At 37.1% G+C, this 21,230-nt stretch overlaps 4 protein-coding genes across 5 annotated transcripts in view; all 4 read right to left on the bottom strand.

Moving 5' to 3' along the window:
- Window positions 1-5,597, bottom strand: part of LOC107092035 (E3 ubiquitin-protein ligase TRIM39-like) — a 7,915-nt gene extending 2,318 nt beyond the window's left edge. The window contains exons 1-3 of one of the 2 annotated variants that reach the window (XM_015386310.1): window positions 5,517-5,597; window positions 1,030-1,598; window positions 771-866 (exon numbers count right to left, since the gene is read on the bottom strand). In XM_015386310.1, the coding sequence (XP_015241796.1) occupies window positions 771-866; window positions 1,030-1,596 (663 nt within the window). In that variant the 5' untranslated portion in view covers window positions 1,597-1,598; window positions 5,517-5,597. Of the gene's footprint in view, window positions 1-770; window positions 867-1,029; window positions 1,602-5,516 lie in introns of both variants that reach the window. The other variant, XM_015386311.1, reaches the window with a different exon arrangement.
- A 1,468-nt stretch (window positions 5,598-7,065) lies between these two features.
- Window positions 7,066-7,622, bottom strand: LOC107092038 (erythroid membrane-associated protein-like; the record flags this gene model as incomplete). Its single annotated transcript, XM_015386313.1, has 2 exons — window positions 7,066-7,496; window positions 7,589-7,622. Coding segments are annotated over 2 exons (465 nt in total), but the record flags the coding sequence as incomplete, so codon positions are not given.
- A 3,349-nt stretch (window positions 7,623-10,971) lies between these two features.
- LOC107092059 (E3 ubiquitin-protein ligase TRIM38-like) lies at window positions 10,972-16,514 on the bottom strand. The gene is made up of 7 exons (XM_015386341.1): window positions 16,471-16,514; window positions 14,259-14,833; window positions 13,981-14,076; window positions 12,874-13,107; window positions 12,599-12,743; window positions 12,493-12,519; window positions 10,972-12,383 (listed from the first exon to the last, which is right to left on the bottom strand). The coding sequence occupies exons 1-7, from the start codon at window positions 16,493-16,495 to the stop codon at window positions 11,824-11,826; spliced, it is 1,662 nt and encodes a 553-aa protein (XP_015241827.1). The 5' UTR covers window positions 16,496-16,514; the 3' UTR covers window positions 10,972-11,823.
- A 583-nt stretch (window positions 16,515-17,097) lies between these two features.
- On the bottom strand, window positions 17,098-20,165 carry LOC107092062 (tripartite motif-containing protein 47-like). The gene is made up of 3 exons (XM_015386342.1): window positions 19,636-20,165; window positions 17,377-17,604; window positions 17,098-17,286 (listed from the first exon to the last, which is right to left on the bottom strand). Exons 1-3 carry the CDS (start codon window positions 20,149-20,151, stop codon window positions 17,263-17,265), a joined length of 768 nt encoding a protein of 255 aa, XP_015241828.1. The 5' UTR covers window positions 20,152-20,165; the 3' UTR covers window positions 17,098-17,262.
- Between the last annotated feature and the right edge of the window lie 1,065 nt (window positions 20,166-21,230).

Below are 21,230 nucleotides of genomic sequence, written 5' to 3'. Positions count from 1 at the left end.
GAAAGTAACTAACGCCATTACCTTTTTTTAGTAGGCCAAATTTTAAACTATCAGGAAGTCCATTAAAACAAAAAACTTTCCATGCACAGTAGTGTGGAGCTGAAACTATAATGGAAAACAGGAGTTTGTGAAAATTGAATCAGGCCAACAGAAGATGTGAACTTTCCCACTTTTACTGATCCTGGGATCATTACAAGGGCCAGCGGCTTGAATGTAACCACAGTTCTACAAAAGCAGTTAAGCTACAATTTGTTACTTTTATTTATTTTTCAAAAGAAGATCTACTTTATAGCCCTTAAAACTCCAAGGTGAAAGACTAAAGCATTGATTCTGACAGTCAAAACTTCTTAAGCAGCTGGAGATAATGTACATGCAGAAGAACTAAACTCAATAGTTCAATAATTCCCAGGCCATACAGATAAAAAAAAACCTACATAAAAAAAACACAAGACTGTTATGGCAAAAACATATCTTTTATTTCTGGATCCTTTTTTTAACCATCTAAAACATTTTTGCACCTTTTAAGCTTTTAATAAATTTAATACATTGTAAAAGAGCAATCACTGTTTATTGAGATGTAGGCTATTGAAGAAAGTGAGTTGATCCTTTAAAGGTTTTTGTTTCACCAAACATCATTTTTTTGGTCAGTCTCAGAGGATGTGGTTTTTATGACTTGATAGCCCTGTAATTTTATTTAAGAAACTGCTTTGATTGGGTTATATGTTCAGCATCAGCACGTTTGCTTCTCTGCTCCTATATAAAGTACGTACCTTGCTCTCCTTTAGAGCTGCATTTATCTCCTCCATCTTTGTCTTTCTTATTTCAATCCTCTCTTCTAATGCTCTCTTTGTGTTTTCAAGTTGAGTCTGGAGGGGAAAAAAGTGCATTCATTTGGCCAACATTAAACATTTCTATTTTATTTTTTGTTAAAAGCAGTTTATCCTTTTAAACTCCATTTATTTTTACTGTATAACAAACATCAACATGGTTTAAAAGCTTGTAACAAATGAGTCAGGAAGTAGAAACTACCTTCTTTTCGAGCCAGGCCTCTTCGTTGGAGACAACTTCCTCCTGACTTCCTTCTAAACATCGAACACAGATGCTTTTCTGTTGCGTCTTGCTGTACAGCTCTAGTGAACGTCCATGGATCAGACAGGCCCTTGCGTCTAAGTTCTGCAGTGGTTCCACCAGCTTGTGACCCTTCAGCCTTTCAGCTGAATGGTTTACCAAGTGATCTGAGCAATAGGAGGCGAGACACACAAGGCAGGACTTCTTAGCCTTCTGCCTCGGCTCAGTGCAAACGTCACAAACCACTTCCCCAGCATCACCCGAGCTCCTGTTGCTGATTGTGGTTTTCATTTGCTGGGCAATGTCTCTCAGCACAATGTTAACATCAGGAGCTTTACTGAGATGTTTCTTACAAAGAGGACACATGTCATTAACATGATGTACAGAGATGCTGCACTCCAGGCATTTACTGCAGAAAGAGTGACCGCAAGGCGTAGTGACCGGATCACTGAATATCTCCATGCAGATGGAGCAGGTTAGATTCTTCTCCAGGGAGAAGTCACTGGTTTGGACAGATGCGTTGGCCATGTCTGCTGAAAGAAAATATCTCACTTAACAAAATGTTTTTGACATGTTTCAACACTTTCAAGGTTCAGGTTGCCATAAAAATGGATCAATATGGAGTGAATTTCTATTTTTTATTCTTGTAATGAAAGAACATTCAGTAATTTCGTAAATTCAAATTTGAACTAAATGTGATAAAGAAAGGAAAAAGAATTAAGCAAAAGAAAGAATTTGAGAGTTACTGCTGTTCTCTCAGATTTATTTATTCAATTCTAATTTTTTATTTTGTTTTCACATTTTCTTTTCTCAGATTATTTTTTCAAGTTTCGCTTTTTCTGCTTCAGTTTAACTAATAGAATGCTTTTAGAATTTAATTTCAGTGGTTACATTCTCTTTCCTTAATAATAATACAAACGCTTGGACTGATAGGACTGATATAAATATTTTGCTATCATCCATGCAGACCAATAGAAATGTGTCTCTGCTCCTCACTCCAGAGTGAAAAGCGGGCCCCCAAAATAAAGTAAATAATAACTTTAAAAAATGCAATTAGAAAAGCTACTCCCAAAACCTTTTTTTCCATTTAAGAATTGTTTCAAAATTTTAGTTCCTGGATTTATTTTTTTTTATTTTATTTCATTTTATTTTATTTTATTTATTTATTTATTTATTTATTTTTTTTACAAATATTCATTTGAAATAACTCCTTTTTGATTGCCACAATTGTTGAACAAAATTCGTAACATAACACTCTGGATATTTGCAGAAAGAGACAAATAAAAAGAGAAAAGGAAAGACAGTAGCAGAAAAACACATATTAAATGACACTGTTAATGTAAACTAAACTATACTAATTTATTTAAGTTGTATTTAGTGGCAACCAACTGGGACATAAGTAAAAATAAATACAGAAATAGATACAGGAAAAAAAAAAATCTCAATGAATATATAAGTACACAATTACAGTAAATTGTCAAAAATTGTATTTATTCAATATCATCAGTTTTACACATATTATTTAATTATGCGTTATTTATATGTACGACTCAGCATGTGGTTGTGCAACAAACTATTGAATATTTTAGTGCTCCGCTGCAGCAGAGCCCTTCTAGGGATGTGCAAGAATCAAATTGAAACATTTATTATTGTAATCAGACATCTAGAAATGACCCCAGAGTTGTTTACTTGTTGAAGACTTGGCATTAATGTTTATGTATAGCTAGTTTCAGATTATCCTCATTTGGGCAAACCTTGTCATACATGATACCACAGGGGAAAATAAGCTTAATCTTGTCTTGTAACTCACTAACTAAACAATGAAGTTAATGGTATACTTCAGTCCTGCTTTAACAACTGTTAAACATCCTTCTCCCCCCTAACTGGTCAGAAAGGAGATGGAGACCTAATTTACTGCTACTCCTGAAGCAAAGGCTGTGATTTCTGTCAGGGATGATCGAGGGTAACATCCAATTAAAGCCATCAATGTATGCAGCCGATTAGGCTATGTTTACAATTGCAGGCCTTAATGCTCAATCCCCCATTTTTTTTATCTGATTCTTTTGCATGGTTGTTCACGTTAGAAATATATGTCCTGCATGTGCAGTAGAGGACACAATCACGTCATAAGCAAACCTGCTACGTGTTTAGAGAAGTAAACATACATGGTAGTGTTGCAGCGCATTTGCAATCTTTGAAGTCTTTCCCATCCTCAGCCATTGAAAACACATTTTTTTCAAGAAGGTTGAAAATAAAGCTTAAGAAAAACATTATTACATTATCGTCTGCTATGGTTGCTGTTTTTTGTCACACATCTGCATAGCATGATGCAGAATAGGGACCTTTATCAGGTGAGTATTAATGGCATAAACATCGGATGAATGGGACCTGACCATTCAGACGATTTGAAAAGATCAGATTGATATCAGATTTAGGACCACATAGCCAAGCGACCAGGGTTGCATTGGAAAAACGGATCTGTCTTGTTCAGACTGTCATGAAAATGTGAGATACTGGTTGCATTATCATGATTTTGGCGCTGATGGCTGGCTTTATTGCTCATTTCCTTCACCTGTCTAACTGCCCTCATCAGATCCACCTGTTCCAGTTTTCTGTTTAGCTCCAGGTTTCCCAGCCAATAGTGCCAGATTATTCTTGAGCCTTGAATAAAGAGAGTTTTGTAGCTTACTTTGTGTTCTGATTATCTGTAACATGTTCTGTTAGAGTAGCCAAACGAAAAAAAGTCAGGAATTCAATCACTGTTTTCACATAAAGCAGCTAAATACCTCAGCTAAGCTAACTGATAACCTCATGGTAGGAAGCCATCTCTGTAGACTTTGGCTGGTCTGGTTGCATGCATACTTTATACAGTCTAACTAACCAATAGGCAGAAGCTGTTCCCTTAAGACCGCCCCCTCCTCATTTACATAATGAGGCAGAAATTAACACAGAAATGTGAAATTATAAAAAAGACAGATAAAAAATAAGGGTACACAGAAATGTACAGATATTAAGAGCAGGTAATTATATATAAAGCGAAAAAATATGATATAAAAATAAGAGTTAATCATTATGAAGAGGAATAAGTATATAAGCTATTAGATCATATTTATACGTTTTTGTTCTCATTGTATAATTGAATTGATGTGTACTTTTATTTATGTTTTTTTACTGATTCATTTGTATGCCTATGTTTTTTATTAATCATTAATGCATTTCTGTATGAATTGTTCGTTATGTAAGAGTTGGTCATCATACAAGCACCTGAAAGCAAACACCTGTGAGTAAATGTGTGAGAGTGACTTTGTAAAAAAGCTTTCAGTTAAAAATGATCGATCAACAGCTTGGTTAACACTGAGGTATAATTATTTACCAGAGTTACTCTTTTTTTAATAGATATGTGACTTATAAAACAATTATATTGGGTTTTTTATTTGGTGTGTCAGAGAAAAGGGAATACAAATACACACTTTTTAGCTTTGTGAGAACAAGTAATAACAAGTAATAACTGCTTCAAAAAGTTTAATGAGCCATAAATATCTGTCATCTGCAGTTAAGTTTTAACAATTTGATTGATAAACTGGTTTGAATGTAATGTTTAACTGCTTGGATCAAATAGTAGCATATGAACCTGACTCTGAATTGATCTGTTTGGTTGGTCTGTTTTATTGAATTAACTGTTTCTACGGAAAGATTTGGCTGATATATTTGTATCTTAGTGCTAAAGATAATATTACTGTTATTACACCACTGCATACATAAACCGAATTAAAAGTGATTCAATTTCTCAGTTTAAAGACTGCAAGTTTTAGATAATTTGATAATGATTTGCACCTAACATTCGACATAAAATGACTTGGTGTGTGCAGAGTGTAACCTGAAAAACTGGGACATTGAGTAAACAAATGAGATTCAAAGGTTACTACTTGCCACTGAGAGACACAAAGTATTTATCCTGTTGTGCTTTATGTGCTGCGCTGGGTTTGTGAGAGAAGGAAAATAAAGTTTTACACCCTTGCATATATTCGCTGAGTAATGAACACATTTTTGTCAGCTTAAGATTGTTATGAATATGCAGTTTAAGGACTGCATGTCTTTCTTTAGAACAGTAATAACATGTTTGCAGCAGGAAATTCAGGAAAAACAGTATTAGATTACTTTATTTGCCATTATTCCTTTCAAGATGAAGAAAGTAGTGCATAATATACATGTCAAACTCTGATATACGGCTCAGAAAGTGAAACACCTTTAGTGCAACTTTAAACAGGGTGTTTAATCAAGACCAAAGGTTATAAAACCAAGCAGATTCGCGTATATCAGATGGAAAATACACTTTAGAGGGTTGTGTAATCAGAAGTAACATGTGTTGATGTTTCACTTTTTCAGCCATCAAGCAAGAAGCAAAAGCAAACAAATTTACAAACAAATATAGCGGGGAAGAATTTTACCTTCAAGCTAGAGTGTGGTTTCCCTTCTCACAGGTGTGTGTGTCCTTCTCTCTCAACAGGCTCTTCCCTTTGGATTTCCTCCTTCAGCTAAGTTTCATTTCTGATAAAAAAGGCCACAGAGGCACCTCCCTTACACAGAGAGGGCGGCTGGCACACACCTAAGCAACCAAATTATCTGTTTGCATGTGACAGGGCATGTTGGATGTTTAGTAACAGATCAAGTACTCCACTTGCCCAGAGGGTTTTTCATTGGAAGTAAAAGGACGTTTTTGGTTTATAGTTCTTTGTACAGCTTACTGTGAAGCCTGTTTTACTGGAAAATTCAGTGTTCATATTGTTTATAAGTGTCGGTTTATAGTTCTGTGCCAAAAGACAACCAGGAAGACAGAAACAAAATCTCAGAAATTTGTACTGGTTGAATACTTTCAACAACTTTATTAACTTACAGCTTTTTTCTGTTAAATTTCTCCTTTTGATACATGAATCAAAAATCCATATACAATAATAAACAAATGCATGTGAAAGAATGACTACTCTTCCAAATGCTAAGAGACAAAATTATAGAAAATATATCCTACTCTGAGGAAGAAGCAACCATTTTCTAAACAAAAACCCTTTTTATGTACCAATGATATTATTGCCCTTACATCACATTCCCTCTTCCTGTTGATGGTATGTTGGGATGGGTTTACATCCCTCCAAGGTTCATATAAACTATGCCAAAACCAGCAGTTGCAATCGTTCTTTGGTCCATTTCAGGATCCACACCATCATCACCTTCTCTAGCATTCAGTCTTTGGCACAGTAAAAAGTTTGGTGTGAAGACAATAATAGTCTCTTGACAATGGCTTAATGTACATTTAGGAATAATCCCACAGTGCCGGTTGAAATCCTATGATCTTTTGTAGTTCTTTTTGAAAGGTGAAAAAGAATTGTTAGCACCAAACCTAATCCAAGAAATTTCATAAAATTGAGTGAGAGTTAGACTAGCCTAACTTTCAAGATTTAGAGCTTGATTATCACATTTATGTATTTTTAAAGTAGTGCAAACAAACATTTTTGGCTAATAAAGGTAAAATGTAAAAAAACAAAAAAACAAACAACAAACAAAAAACAACAAAAACAAACATAAACATCAAAGCAAATTCTTTTGAACTCAGTTTAATTTTGCCTGAACCATAGGTTTATAACCCTAAGTGATAAAACATGGTTCTAATTACTCTATATGCTCCTAAATTATACAATATATGCACTAGCTTTATGTATTTCAAAATTAAAAAATTTTAAGACAAACTCACAAATACACTTTTCAAGTGTAGAACACTAAGCTTTACCGTAAGCTTTACTATGAATTAACTCTAGTGAATAATAAGTACACCTTGATCTTTGAACCTAGATTGCAGCTCACATTTGCCCATTTCCATACACATTTACATAAATCTTAATGAAAGTGTGCTGAAGTTGAATTCTAAACCAGTTAAATAGCAAATTACCACTTTTACTGATAAAGTTGCAGTTCCTACAAATGAAAACCTGAAGTTGAGACAATCTAATAAGTTTTTACTTTTGAAATAATCAAGGGTTCATAGTTGATCTGCTTTTTCATATGTTGACTGAAATATGGGTAAAGCTCATCACTGAATGAGCACTTAGAGAAGGAGTAGATATGAGACTGGTTTGTCATGTCATAGAAGGACAAGAGATTTTCCCCATAATCTACAAAGACCCCGACTGTCTCTGGTTCCTCTTCCAGGGTAAGACGAATAGGTGGATCCATCAAGGCTGCATAGTTGTTGACCTTCACCTCCCAGTATGACTTTCCAGTAGTCAAGCTGTTGAGTCCGAGAACACTGCCAAAGAAATCGAACCTCTCAGGTGAATCAGCTACTTCCTGGTTTTCGCTTCCATCTTTGACTTCTTTCCCATTAGGGGAAATAATGAGGTGTTGGTGTGCTGTCTGTGCGTCTAGTTCTACGTCCACTGATAGGTCAAATTTAAAATGGGTTAAGAGCCATCTGTTATGTATAATAGTCAGAAAATACCATGAAGGAGAAGAAAAACATGCTTTATACCTGAAAACTTCTGAAGTCTTTTGAGTTCTGTAAAAAAAAAAAAATATCAGTTAGCCAGATTCTTTATATTTCTCGTACCACAAGTTTACTCTTAGGAGTCCAGCTTCTTCAGCTCCTGCTGAATATCTCTAAGCATTGTTGTTGAGATTTCTCTCATGGAGCCAAAAGTCAGAGTGCTGTCAAGTTTCACGTCTGTCCAGTCCATCATGTCATCATGGACTGGAACAAAAGGATACTTCAGGAAAAACAGAAAAATAGACATAAAGATAAAGGTACACACTTAGTAAGCTTTAAACCTTTTCAGGCACTTAAGGCAAAATGTATCTCTTTATTGATCATTCATCCATCTTAGAAAGTAGGTGGATTCTTTGTCTGATTAAACATATTTTGGTGTGAAATGTGACAAACAACCCAAAAGAAATACAAAAAAGGATGCTGCGATGATAGCAGAGAAGTGCTGGCTACATAAAAGCAGAACTCCCCCGCCAGCATTTGCTGAAGAACATAAAGCTAAACTTCACTAATGTCATATTTCCAGATATCAGGAAGTCCATTAAAATAAAACAAACAACAACAAAATAAAATGTTCCATGCACAGTAGTGTGAAACTGAAACTATAATGGAAAACAAGAATTTGTGATAATTGAATCAGGCCAACAGAAGATGTGAACTTTCCCACTTTTACTGATCCCTAGGTCATTACAAGGACCAGCTGCTTGAATGTAGCCACAGTTCTACAAAAACAATTAAATTACAATTTGGTACTTTTATTTATTTATTACACAAGAGCTAGTATGACCACTTACAACACACAAAACTCCAAGAAGAAAGACTAAAGCATTGATTTGGACAGTCAAAACTTCTTAAATAGCTGAAGATAATGTAGATGCTGAATAAATAAACTCAATCTTTCAAATTTCCAGGGCCATACAGATAAAAAAAAAACTACAAATAAAAACACAAGATGTGCATATAGTGCCAACAAATGTTTTATTGTTGGATCCTTTTTTACCATTCAATATGTTGGTAAGAAGTTTTTAAGCCTTTTATAAATTAAAGAAGAGGCAATGCATATAGATTTGGCCTGTGGAAGAAAATGAGCTGATCCTTAATTTAAATGTTTTAATAATTATTATAATAATTGAACTTTATTGATCTCACATTGGAGATATTTATCTCTGCATTTAACCCATCCCTTTGGGGAGCAGTGGGCTGCCATCGTGTGGCGCCCAGGGAGTGGTGTGGGGTCAAGGGTCTTGCTCAGAGAGCCACAGTGGCAATCTGTGGGGCTCGAACTCAAGATTCCAAGCTCTATGCCCTAACCACTAGGCCGCCACTCCTTCCATCATTTTTTTGGTCAGTCTCAGAGGATGTGGCTGCTATGAGTTACTAGCCCTGTAGTGGTAGTTAAAAGACTGCTTTGATTGGTTAATATGTTTAGCATCAACATGTTTGCTTCTCTGCCCCCATACACAGTACGTACCTTGCTCTCCTTTAGAGATGTGGTTATCTCGTCCATCTTTGTCTTTTTTCTTATTTCTTATTTCAATCCTCTCTTCTAATTCTCTCTTAGTGTTTTGAAGTTGAGTCTGGAGAAGAAAATGTGCAATTCTTTTGGCCAACACTGAACATATATTTTTTTCTTTAACTGGTTTTTATTTCAAAATCCCCTTCTTACTACTCTTTAACAAACATCAACATGGTTTAAAAGCTTGTAACGAATGAGTCAGGAAGTAGAAACTACCTTCTTTTCGAGCCATGCCTCTTCGCTGGAGACAAACCATGCCTCTTCGCTGGAGAAAATTTCCTCCTGACTTACTTCTAAACATCGAACACAGATGCTTTTCTGTTGCGTCTTGCTGTACAGCTCTAGTGAACGTCCGTGGATCAGACAGGCACTTGCGTCTAAGTTCTGCAGTGGTTCCACCAGCTTGTGACCCTTCAGCCTTTCAGCTGAATGGTTTACCAAGTGGCCTGAGCAATAGGAGGTGAGACACACAAGGCAGGCCTTCTTAGCCTTCTGCCACGGCTCATTGCAAACATCACAAACCACTTCCCCAGCTGCACCTGAACTCCTGTTACTGATTGTGTTTTTCATCTGCTAGGCAGGTGCAGCCATGTCTGATGAAAGAAAATATCTAATTTAACTGTTAACCAAAATATCAATTATCAATTCAATTCAGTTTATTTAAGTAGTGCCAATTCACAACACATGCCATCTCAAGCATTTTACATAAAGAATTCAACCAGATCCTACAGTCAGATTGGTTCAGATTTCTAATTAATCTAAGGAAAACCAGTTGATTGCATCGAATCATTGACTAGAAGCAACCTCACACCAAGCATGCTTGTAGAGACATTGGAGATGAAAATGCCTTTTAAAATAACCCCTTAAAAATAAAAATATATTCCACTCAACACTTACAGTCTTCTTTGTTTCAAAGGAAGAAAAAGACATCCCTACAATATGATGATGTAATTGGTGTGTCTAAGTTTTGTTCTAATGTTTTTGAAGACAATACTTCTATAACATTGATGTAAACTGCAGGGACGGCTACATTCCAATCTGGCCTTCCTTTTGACCTTTTTCCCTAAATCCCATATTCAAATAGTCCTCCTACTAGTTATCTTAGAGATTTTTTTCTTCGTACAACCTGACTGGATCTCTGCAGACTTTGCAGAGATACTGTCCATCTCTAGGCTGCTGCTCTACTTTTTTTCATGGTATTTAATAGGAGTTAAATAAGTATGAATATGGAGTGAATTATTGTTGCGAGCAAATAACATAACATAAATATTAGGCCACTTTATTTGCCATTATTCCTTTTCTTTGAATGCAAGTGTTTAATCAAGACCAAAGGTTATAAAACCAAGCAGATGCTCAAATAGGCTATAACAGGGAAGAATTTTACCTTCAAGCTAGAGTGTGGTTTCCCTTCTCACAGGTGAGTGTGTCCTTCTTTCTCTACTCCACCTCATGAGTCTGTAAGCTCTTCCCTTTAGATGTCCTCCTTCTGCTAAGTTTAATTTCTGACTAAAAAACAAGGGACCTCCCTTGCACAGAGAGGGCGGCTGGCACACACCTAAGCAACCAAATTATCTGTTTGCATGTGACAGGGCATGTTGGATGTTTAGCAACAGATCAAGTACTCCACTTGCCCAGAGGGTTTTTCATTGGAAGTAGAAGGACGTTTTTGGTTTATATTCTTTGTGCAGCTTACTGTGAAGCCTGTTTTACTGGAAAATTCAGAGTTTATACTATTTATGTCAGTTTTCAGTTCTGTGCCAAAAGACAACCTGGAAGACAAAAACAATTTAATCCAATTCATTTTATTTATATTGAACCTATTCACAACACGTCATCTTGAGGCAGTTTACAGAGATAATTCAACCAGATCATACAGTCAAATTCATATTGTTTGTAAGCTTCAGTTTTATTTCTGTGCTAAAAGACAATAAGGAAGACAGAAGTAAAATCACAGACATTTGTACTGGTTGAATGCTTTTAACATTTTGAAATGGGTTCACATCCCTCCAAGGTTTAGATAGACTGTGCCGAAACCATCAGTTGTAATCACTCAGCGGTCTGTTTCAGGGTCCAGCATTGAATCACATCATCACAAAATATAAACAATAATAGTCTCTTGACGATGGTGTAATGTATGTTTAGGAATAGTTACACAGTACCTGGTGAAATCATTAGAAACTTTTGCAGTTTTGTTTTAAAGGAGAGAAAGTACCCTTAGCACCAAAGTTAATCCAAGAGTTTTCATAAAATTGATAAAATGAGTGTGAGACTAGCCTAACCTTAACAATTTAGAGCTTGATAATCACATTTATGTATTTTTAAAGGAGTGCAACCAATAAGTTTAATCTAAGTTAAGGTAAAACTTAAGAAAAAAAAAAAACATTAACATCAAACTATAAACATCAGATACACATTCTTCTTAACTTCGATTCATTTTGCCTTAACCTTAAAAGTGATAAAACATGGTTCTAAAAAGTTGGTTGCATTTAAAAGTGCTTTCCTACACTACTTTAATATGAATAGACTCTAGTCAGTAATAAGGACACCTTGATCTTTGAACCTAGAATGCAGCACACATGTGCCCATTTCCATATACATTTTCATTAATTTTAATGAACAATGTGAAGTTGAATTCTAAACCAGCCACCTACAACTTTTCCCCCTAAAGCTTTAGTTTCTAGAAAGAAAAACTAGAATTTGAGCCAATCTAGATTTTTACTTTTGAAATAATCATGGGTTCATAGTTGATCTCATATTTCATATGTAAACTGAAATATGGGTAAATCTCGTCACTGAATGAGCACTTGGAGAATGTGTAAATATGAGACTTGTTTGTCACATCGTAGAAGGACAGGAGGCCCTCTTCATAGTCCAAAAACACCCCGACCTTTTTCGGTTTGTCTTTAAGGGACAGAGAAATTGGTGGGCTGGTCATGGCTGCATAATCTGCATATGGTTGAGGTACATCACACTCTTCAAAATGTACAAGAACCCAGTACCCATTTTCCGGGCTTAAATTTGGTCTTCCCCTACGATTAGCACTGCCTCTGACTACACCTAGATCCCATCCGGTTTTATTGCTGACCTCCACTTCCCAGTAAGACCTCCCAGTCGTCAAGCTGTTGTGTCCCAGGACGCTACCAACTACATCAAATCTCTTCAGAGAATCAGCCACCATTTGGTTTTCTCCACTATCTTTCATTTTGCTCCCATCACTAGAAAGAACAAGGCGCCGGTGTGCAGTGTCTGGGTCCAGCTTCACGTCCACTGTAAACCATAAGTTGGGTATAAAATTAGTTACAGAAGTAAATACAGTTTTATTTGTTTTGTTTTTTTAAGATTTATGATGGAAGGCTAAATAAATTTTGTCAAATACCTGTATACTTTGGGAACCTCATAAGTTCTGTGAGGAGAAAATTAGTTTTTGATCAATGATGTCAACTTTTCCTTATCATTATTAGCACCATGAAGTCAAATCTTACCAATGGTGGCCATCTTTTCCAACTCCATCTGAATATCTTCAATCATTGCTATTGTTTCCCTCATAGAACCAAAAGACAGTGATGTGTTAAGGTTAACATGCGTCCAGTTTTTCATGTCGTCCTGCACTATGAGAGATGGGTACCTCTGAAAAAAAGGGAAAAAAAGACAACTGGATAAACTAACAGACTTTTTAAAACAACCAAAAAGATAACTTTTTGGATAAGGAATTTTAAAACTATTGTCAGCTTTAAAAGAAAATAGAGTCACATCTGACCTGTAAGAAAAGGATGTGATCTTCGAGTGCAGATATTTCCTCTAGTTTTAGAATTGTTGTCTCGAGTCTTTTGATTTCATCCTCCAAATCGTATTTCATGTCATTTGACTCTTTTTTTAATAACTGCAACTTATCTTCAAGTGGGCTCAGGGCTTTTGCTTTGGCTGCCTCCACAACAGCGAGCACAGCTGTAAACAGACTGTTGATATCCCACCACTCTTTCTCAATCTGCCCCTGAAGAGAATTAGGGAAAAAAAAAGGTTTGTTTTAAACCCTTTACCTTTGTAAACCTTTGTTTTAAGAACAACACACAAGTGCATCAGTGGACTCAGCAGCTGAGTTTGGTCGTCCCCACAAATAACTTGCAAAATTCTCTCTATTAATGCCATTGGTGATTTACTGATTGGATTTGATTGCTGAGGGTTTAAATAAACAAAACATACTGGAAATTTAACATTTATCTAATAGTAGTGAGTAGGAAAACCATGAACAACCTCAACAGCATGGCAATTGCCCCTCATGCTAGTCACCTGCTTGGTGACACACTTTTGTGGAATACCACCCCACAAAAGTGGGGTGGTATTCCACAAAAAGAGTGTTCAGCTTTCAAAACAAACAGCGCAACCAAGCATTAGGTGTGCAATAGAGCTGTGTTCTGGACTACAGGCAGGCCAAACTGTTACGGAATTTCCACTCTATGTATTAAGATGACTTCTAAGTGTTGTTTTAGAACTGCGTCAATCAGCATTGTCAAAGTAACATAATGGATACACCTCATCTATACAAACAATGGTCAATCTTACAAGAGATAGTATTCTGACAGAATACTATCTAAACACTGAAGACTGCTAGATAATGGCACCCGTCCCCCTTGACCCAAACAGACAAGTGGTAAAAGATGAAGTGATAGACAAATGTGAAACACAGAGTATCTCAAAACCATATATTGACAAAGCAGGTTGAAAGTTCATTAGGAATTAAAATCAAGAATAGCTCAGGAGGTGTCAGACATTTTGGCCCATGGGATATTTTTCCTACTGGTTCCAATCCTGTAACCTTACACAATAACAGACTGGTTACCCAATGGCATATTTTTCTATAATGTACCTTACAACTCTTAAAAGCTTCATTGATCTCTTCAATCTTTGTTCTTCTTGTCATAATCCTATGTTGTAACTCTGTCTTGGTGTTTCCTATTTGATCCTGTAGAAAGCAAAGAGCAAATATTAACAAAAATAGTTGTCAATATATTTGCATTATATCAAATATATTTGTTTGAATTAAAAATTTACCCCCACAATTTGTATTCACCCAACTACTGTAAGTGGAGAAATCTTGGCACAAACAACTACTTATATCTTTAACACACTGGAAGTTTATAGCACCTTTTTTTTTTTACATTCCTCTTCAGCGGACACAACTTCCTCCAGAGGTTCATCCAAACATCGAGCGCAAATGCACTTTTGCTGTTTCCTGCTATAAAGCTCAAGTGGGTATCCATGTGCCAGGCAGGACCTTGTGTCTAAGTTCTCCACTGGTTCCACCAGTGTGTGGCCCCTCAGCCGATCAGCTAAAGCATGATTCTTCAAGTGTGTTGAACAGTATGAGGTCAGACATATAAGGCAGGACTTTGCAGCCTTGTTCTTCGGCTCTATGCAGACATCGCAGGGCACTTCTCCAGAAGCCCCCGTACACCTATTACTCAATAAGTCTTGTACTTCTTGGACAATGTCTCTCAGGATAGTATTAACCATTGGGGCTTCCCTTAGGTACGTTTTGCAAAGAGGACATGTCCTATCAACCTGATTAGAGGAGATACTTAGTTCTAAGCATGTCTTACAAAAGGAGTGGCCACAAGATGTGGTCACTGGATCAGTAAATGTTTGCATGCAGATGGGGCAGTTGAGATGTTTTTCCAGATAGCAGTCCTCATTGGCTGCTTTGGCCATGGAGGTCATGTCTGCCAAAATACAAAAAACAATGTATTAGAAAAATAAACATAGAATGCAATCTTGTAAACCAGGGGGCTTCAATCCTCATCCTCAGAACCAACTGTCCTGCATTTCGCTGTTGCTTTGCCTTCACACACCTAATGTCGGGTTTACCGTATGATTTTTTTGCCCTTTTCGAGCATGTCTCTTCCACTCGTGTGAGAATTTTTCGATCGGCCCGACGTTCAGCCTGATCATGCGTCGTGTAGTGGACAGGGGGTAACTAGGGGCGATCAGCCTCTCACGACCACCTCCCAATCAGGAATCATGAGGTCGGATTTTCAGTCGGCCATCATGGGCATATCGCTCAGTGGGCAAACAAGGATTCTACTTATTCTTCCTCTCACACGAAAACACTGAATCTTTGCAGGGGTGCGAGTGTAATGGAGTTCTATCTGTAAAATTGACAGACCGTAGTAGCCATGTTTGCTCAGCCATGTCTTTGTCCAAATATGTCATCGCCTTTCCCTTTCAGGGCTTTCAGCTCACAAAATTACAGATTGCCAAGGCAGCGCGTTTCACTCTAGTGAGCTTCATATTCCTCTTCTACTGGTTTTGCATCTGGATAGACGAGTCTGAGTAGGGCCATCTCACAGCAGAGCTGAGTCCAACGTGGTTTTTAGACGTGCAGTGTGAGCAGGTAGATCGAATCAGAGCGTTGGGCTGAACATGCATAGTGAGCTGTGAACTCACACTGTACGACAAAACCACAGGGTTTCATTTCATTCTGACAGCCAGTTTGAACCTTAACAAGTTGTGTAAACCACATTATAGAGGTTAGAGAATAAGCTGCAGCTATTTTCCTCGAATCATTGTTTGAATTAATAAATCACTTAACAAGCGTACTAATAATTTTTTTTTATTAATATTTTTCCGATGGTAGGTTGCAGTACAATAAACAAAAGAATTGAAACCCAAATAAAGATTTTTTTTCTTTGCTGTGTTGTTTGTTTTCTAGGGGGGACTAGTATGGCTCAGAGGATTAATTAGTTGTTGTCATTGTGAAAACATTGTTTTGAGTTTCTGCGTCTTCCCGAGTTTTGGTGAGTCCCTAGACAAGGTACTAAAAAAAAAATGAATAATAATCTACTTAATGATATTAAGTTACTTTACTCTAACACATTTTTAATGTTAGCAGGGTAGGACATTAAAAGAATTATGCTAAAGTGACTAAATATAATTCATTAAATGCCCAAAACGGTTTCGTCATTTATTATCAGTGTACCTATCCCCTTGTTTCCTAATGATTGCTGTCTGAATGTGCTTGTTAAACCTGCTGAATGTGTCTCTACCATCTACATCAAAGTTATTTTGAAACTCTTTGCAAACATTTTCCAGGTAGTGTCATTATATGTTTATCCATAAACAAAATTTATTCTCTTATCTGCCAACATTGAATGTATGAAGAACAGGCATTAAAAAAAGATTAAAAAAAGAATGGAATTAAAGATACAATAAATCTCCTACATTTTGCCATAACCAAGGCTATAAACCTATTTTAAATGCTCCCATTCAAATAATACACACTGACACTGAACCACGATCATTTAAAATGAAACACAAGAAATTAAAAACAAAAAACATCAAGATCTGAGCAGAATTGTACCTCCAAGTTGCTCATCTGTTGCCATTATCGCTCTACGTCCTATTTCCTCAAATTCCACCTGGTGAATGATGCTGTTTTTCCGACTCCTGTTTAAGTTTCATTTCAGATCCACAGTTTAATCAGGCACCGCCTTCATTTGGAGAGGAAGGCTGACACTCAGTGGAGCAATCTCTCTTTTTTTACTTGGTACTGGGCGTGTTGCCTAGACTACGCAAATGTGGTTCATGTTTAGTCAGTAGTATTGCTCAATATAACCCTGTGTGACGGAAAGAATTATATACGGTCTGGAAAATGTACTAATTAATTCACAGAGAACTAAAAACCCAGCAACCTGCCACTCAATGGCATGACTTAGACAGAAAATTGTATTTACAAAAAAAAAATTAAAAATCACGCCACTACCAGGTGGACCTTTATGGGCTACTATGAGTATCAAAATCAGAGGTGTAATAATGATCAATAATTTCAAAATATGTTATGCGTTAAAAGCTGTAAGGTAACATAATAATAAAGAAAAACAAAATTGTATAAAGTAAAAAAATAACAGATGAGAAAAATATTAATCATTTCTTACAGCAAATGAGCAACCTTGAAAGAAAATCAAAGTTCTTCTTTCATGTCTTCTGGGGCCTCTCATACAAAAACAATAATTACATTTTCATTTTTACTTCACAGCATTGTATTTTTATTAAAAATATAGTCAAAATATGTCAGTTGCAAATATAACAAGAATTTTCAGTTCAGAGGTGTTGGGCTCGAATCTTCATCATTGCCATCATCTTGTGGTTCCAATCACGAACACAAGTGTAAGAATCGCTGTGGAGGAAAGATAAAAAGACCAATTTAATGAAATGTTTTTTTTCAACATTGACACCTGTTCTGTTGGCTTGTAGAAACATGTCAGACCTGCAGAAAGTGCAGGTTGTCTTCTGTCTTTGAGAGCTGCTCCAGCTCAGCGTTTCTCTCTGTTAACTTGCTGATCTCTTCTTCCAGCTGTTTGATGAGCTTCTTACTTCGTGCCCAAAGCTCTGCAGGTTCTTCATGGAGGTCTGCAGTTAGCTTCATTTCTTCAGTCACACTCAGCTTGTCCTGAATGTCTTGCTGAAGTTGAATCTGTTTACGTTTTAGTTTAATCTGTGAAAAAAAAAAAGAAACTTATACATATATATAGTGAAGAAAATAAGTATGTCAACACCCTGTGCTGTGTTCAGCATATAAAGTGAGGAACATAAGTATTGGAACATGCTATTTTGCAAGTTATCCCACTTAGAAATGATGGAGGGGTCTGAAATTGTCATCGTAGGTGCATGTCCATTGTGAGAGACAAAGAATCCAGAAATCACAATATATGATTTAACTATTTATTTGTAGAATACAGCTGCAAATAATTATTCGAACACCTGTCTATCAGCTAGAATTCTGACCCTGTTAGTCTGCCTTCAAAATGTCTTCACTCCAATGTCTTCACTCCATCTTCACTCCATTTATTATTCTAACTTGGATGCACCTGTTTGAGGTTGTTAGCGGCATAAAGACACCTGTTGACCCCATTCAATCAATAACAATCCAACTACTAACATGGCAGAGACCAAAGAGCTGTCCAAAGACACTAGAGACAATTGTACACCTCCACAAAGCTGGAAAGGGCTATGGGGTATTTGCCAAGCAGCTTGGTGAAAAAAGTCCAGTGTTGGTGCAATCATTAGAAAATGGAAGAAGCTAAACATGACTGTCAAGACTGGGGCTTCATGCAAGGTCTTATTTCGTGGGGTCTCAATGATCCCAAGGAAGGTTAGAAATCAGCCCAGAACTACGGTTAGACAACTTACCTACATGGCAGGAGCTGGTCTATGACCTGAAAAAGAGCTGGGACCACCGTTTCAAAGGTTACCGTTGGTAAGATGTCATGGCTTAAACTCATGCATTGCATGGAAGGTTCCCTTGCTTAAACCAGAACATGTCAATGCCCATCTTAAATTTGCCAATGACCATTTGGATGATCCAGAGGACTCAAGGGAGAAAGTGATGTGGTCACATGAGACCAAAATATACCTTTTTGGTCATATTTCCACTATCCGTGTTTGGAGGAAGAAGAATGATGAGTACCATGCCAAAAACACCATCCCCAATATGAAGCATGGGGGTGGTGGCATCATGCTTTGGTGGTGTTTTTCTGCACATGGGACAGAGCGAATGCACTGTATAAAGGAGAGGATGACTGGGGCCATTCTCTGAAATTTTGGGGAACAACCTCCTTCTCTCAGTTAGAGCATTTAAGATGGGTCGAGGCTGGGTTTTCCAACACGACAATGACCCAAAGCAAACAGCCAGGATAACCAAGGAGAGGCACTTTAAGAAGCATATAAAGGTTCTTGAGTGGCCCAGCCAGTCTCCAAAACCAAACCCAATAGAGAATCATAGGAAGGAGCTCAAACTCCATGTTTCTCAGTGACAGCCCCAAAACCTGACTGATCTAGAGTAGATCTGTGTGGAAGGGTGGGCCAAAATCCCTACTGCAGTGTGTGCAAACCTAGTGAAAAACTAAAGGAAACCTTTGACCTCTGTAATTGCAAACAAAGGCTACTGTACCAAATATTAACATAAATTTTCTCATGTGTTAAAATACTTATTTTAAGCTGTATCATGCAAATAAATAGTTTAAAAAAAATCATATATTGTGATTTCTGGATATTTTTTTTAGATTATGTCTCTCCCAGTGGACATGCAGCTACGATGACAATTTCAGACCCTTACATGATTTCTAAGTGGGAGAACTTGCAAAATAGCAAGGTATTCAAATACTTATTTACCTCTCTGTGTATAAATATAGATACATATGTTGAGAGTGATCGAATTCATATAAATTTATTATAAGGAACCAATTAAAATTTAGTCCAGTTTATACTGACTATTTCTTGTAAGCATTGATCAGCCCATTTTACGGTCACGATTTCTCTTCACAAACAGTAATATACAATTTATTTATTGATTTGATTGATTTATTAAAAGTATTTAAATTAGGGTTTTTTCCATCCTTCCCTCCACTTCTGCTTGTAAAGTGGAGACTTTTTAACAACTACTGAATCACAAAGGTTGCAAAAACAGCTTTTTTCCCGAGACATATCTCAAATAGAATTAGATTTTGTTCCCTTCATCAGACTTTACCTTGCTTTTTGAGGCTTCCTTGCTGATAGAAACGGTGTGGTGACCCCTGTGTTCTGTCTTGTTGCACATGGTGCAAATTAATGTTCTGTCACTCCTGCAGAACCTTTCCAACTTCCTCCCATGCAACCTGCAGAGAGAATCCTCTAGGTTTTTTGACACACTGACCAGCAGATGGCGTCCAAGATCCTCCCTGTGATAATGTGGCTCTAGATGAGCATTGCAGTAGGAGGCCAGGCACACCAAGCAGGACCGCACTGCAGGCTGCTTGGGTCGACAGAAATCACATGGGACCACTCCGGCTTTTAGAGGTGTGGTTTCATTTTCAGTTTGTGGTGTGTGTGTGGTCTTTAGTTGTGGCATTTTGGGGAAGACTGTCATGCAGAGGGGGCACTGGAAGCTCTCCTTGATTCTCCAGTAATCTCCTATGCACACCAGGCAGAAGCAGTGTCCACAGGGGAGAGAGGCTGGGTTGATGAACTCATCCAGACAGATGCAGCACCGTGAAGGATTTGACATCAGGATGAAGCTGACCGTCTCATTTAGTCTAGAACCTGCAAAACAATTTGCCAGATTTCACTGGATGCTATGAGAACAGTCTGACATTGCGATGAAAACTAAAAACATATCCCGGGTACACAGAACATCTTAGATCGTTAGGAGAAAATCTGGATTTTTTTTTTTCCTTTTTTTATGTCCAAAAAACTTTAAAGAGTTGATGAAGCGGTATTGATCCCATGTAATATTGCTTTAAAATAACGCAGCAGGACATACCAAGTGGTTGAGTTATTATGAAAGAGGCTTATCTTTAACTCAAATATCCTACATTTGGTAGCTCCACAGCAGCACTCTGATTAACATCTATAATGATGACAGATGGAAACATTGATGTTGCTCAGGAAAGGATTGGGATCCTGAGGAATACGGAGGCATCACACCTTACTGGTCAGAACCATCCAGAGCTATCCCTCTATCCCACAGAATCAGACTCTGAGCCGGAGGATGATGCTATTACGACAGCAACAGCCCCAGCAGTGGGGAAACACACCTCTGGTAGACATAGTATAACCAGTTATTTAGTTTAAATATAAATTAGAATGTAATTTTTTTTATTAATACAATTTCCAAATCCACTGCTGTAACAAGAAATTATCTACTATATGATCTACTATATTGTAAAAGTTATAGATAGCAAGTCCCCCAACCCTTCACTGCCAGGGTTTTCAGATCTGCCCATTTCCAGCCCAAAAACAACATGAAACCCCACCACCTCAATAAAAAAAAGACAGAATGAATTCCTCTGAACCTACTGTTAAAACCATGAATCTATAAAACACCTAATACAGAACACAGAGCCACGTTATTACCACAAATTTATCCTCTGACTATGGTACTACAGAACCTAATAACGTTTAGCTTTGGGTCATAATTTGGGGGACCACAAATCTACGATCAACATTTTTTTTCTGAATATTTAAATAACAACCTATACATGATCACAGCTCAGATGTAGAACTGGTAGAGAAAAAGCTGGGAGCGACATTAGCAGGTTATTAATAACAATCTGCTGATCCTTAGGAAACTTAACTAAGTAAAAG

The sequence above is a fragment of the Cyprinodon variegatus genome, unplaced genomic scaffold (genome assembly GCF_000732505.1).
Source record: "Cyprinodon variegatus isolate N-32 unplaced genomic scaffold, C_variegatus-1.0 Scaffold364, whole genome shotgun sequence".
NCBI classification, from domain to species: domain Eukaryota; kingdom Metazoa; phylum Chordata; class Actinopteri; order Cyprinodontiformes; family Cyprinodontidae; genus Cyprinodon; species Cyprinodon variegatus.
Note: the sequence above shows the minus strand (reverse complement) of the source record. Positions and strands in the feature narration are given on the sequence as shown.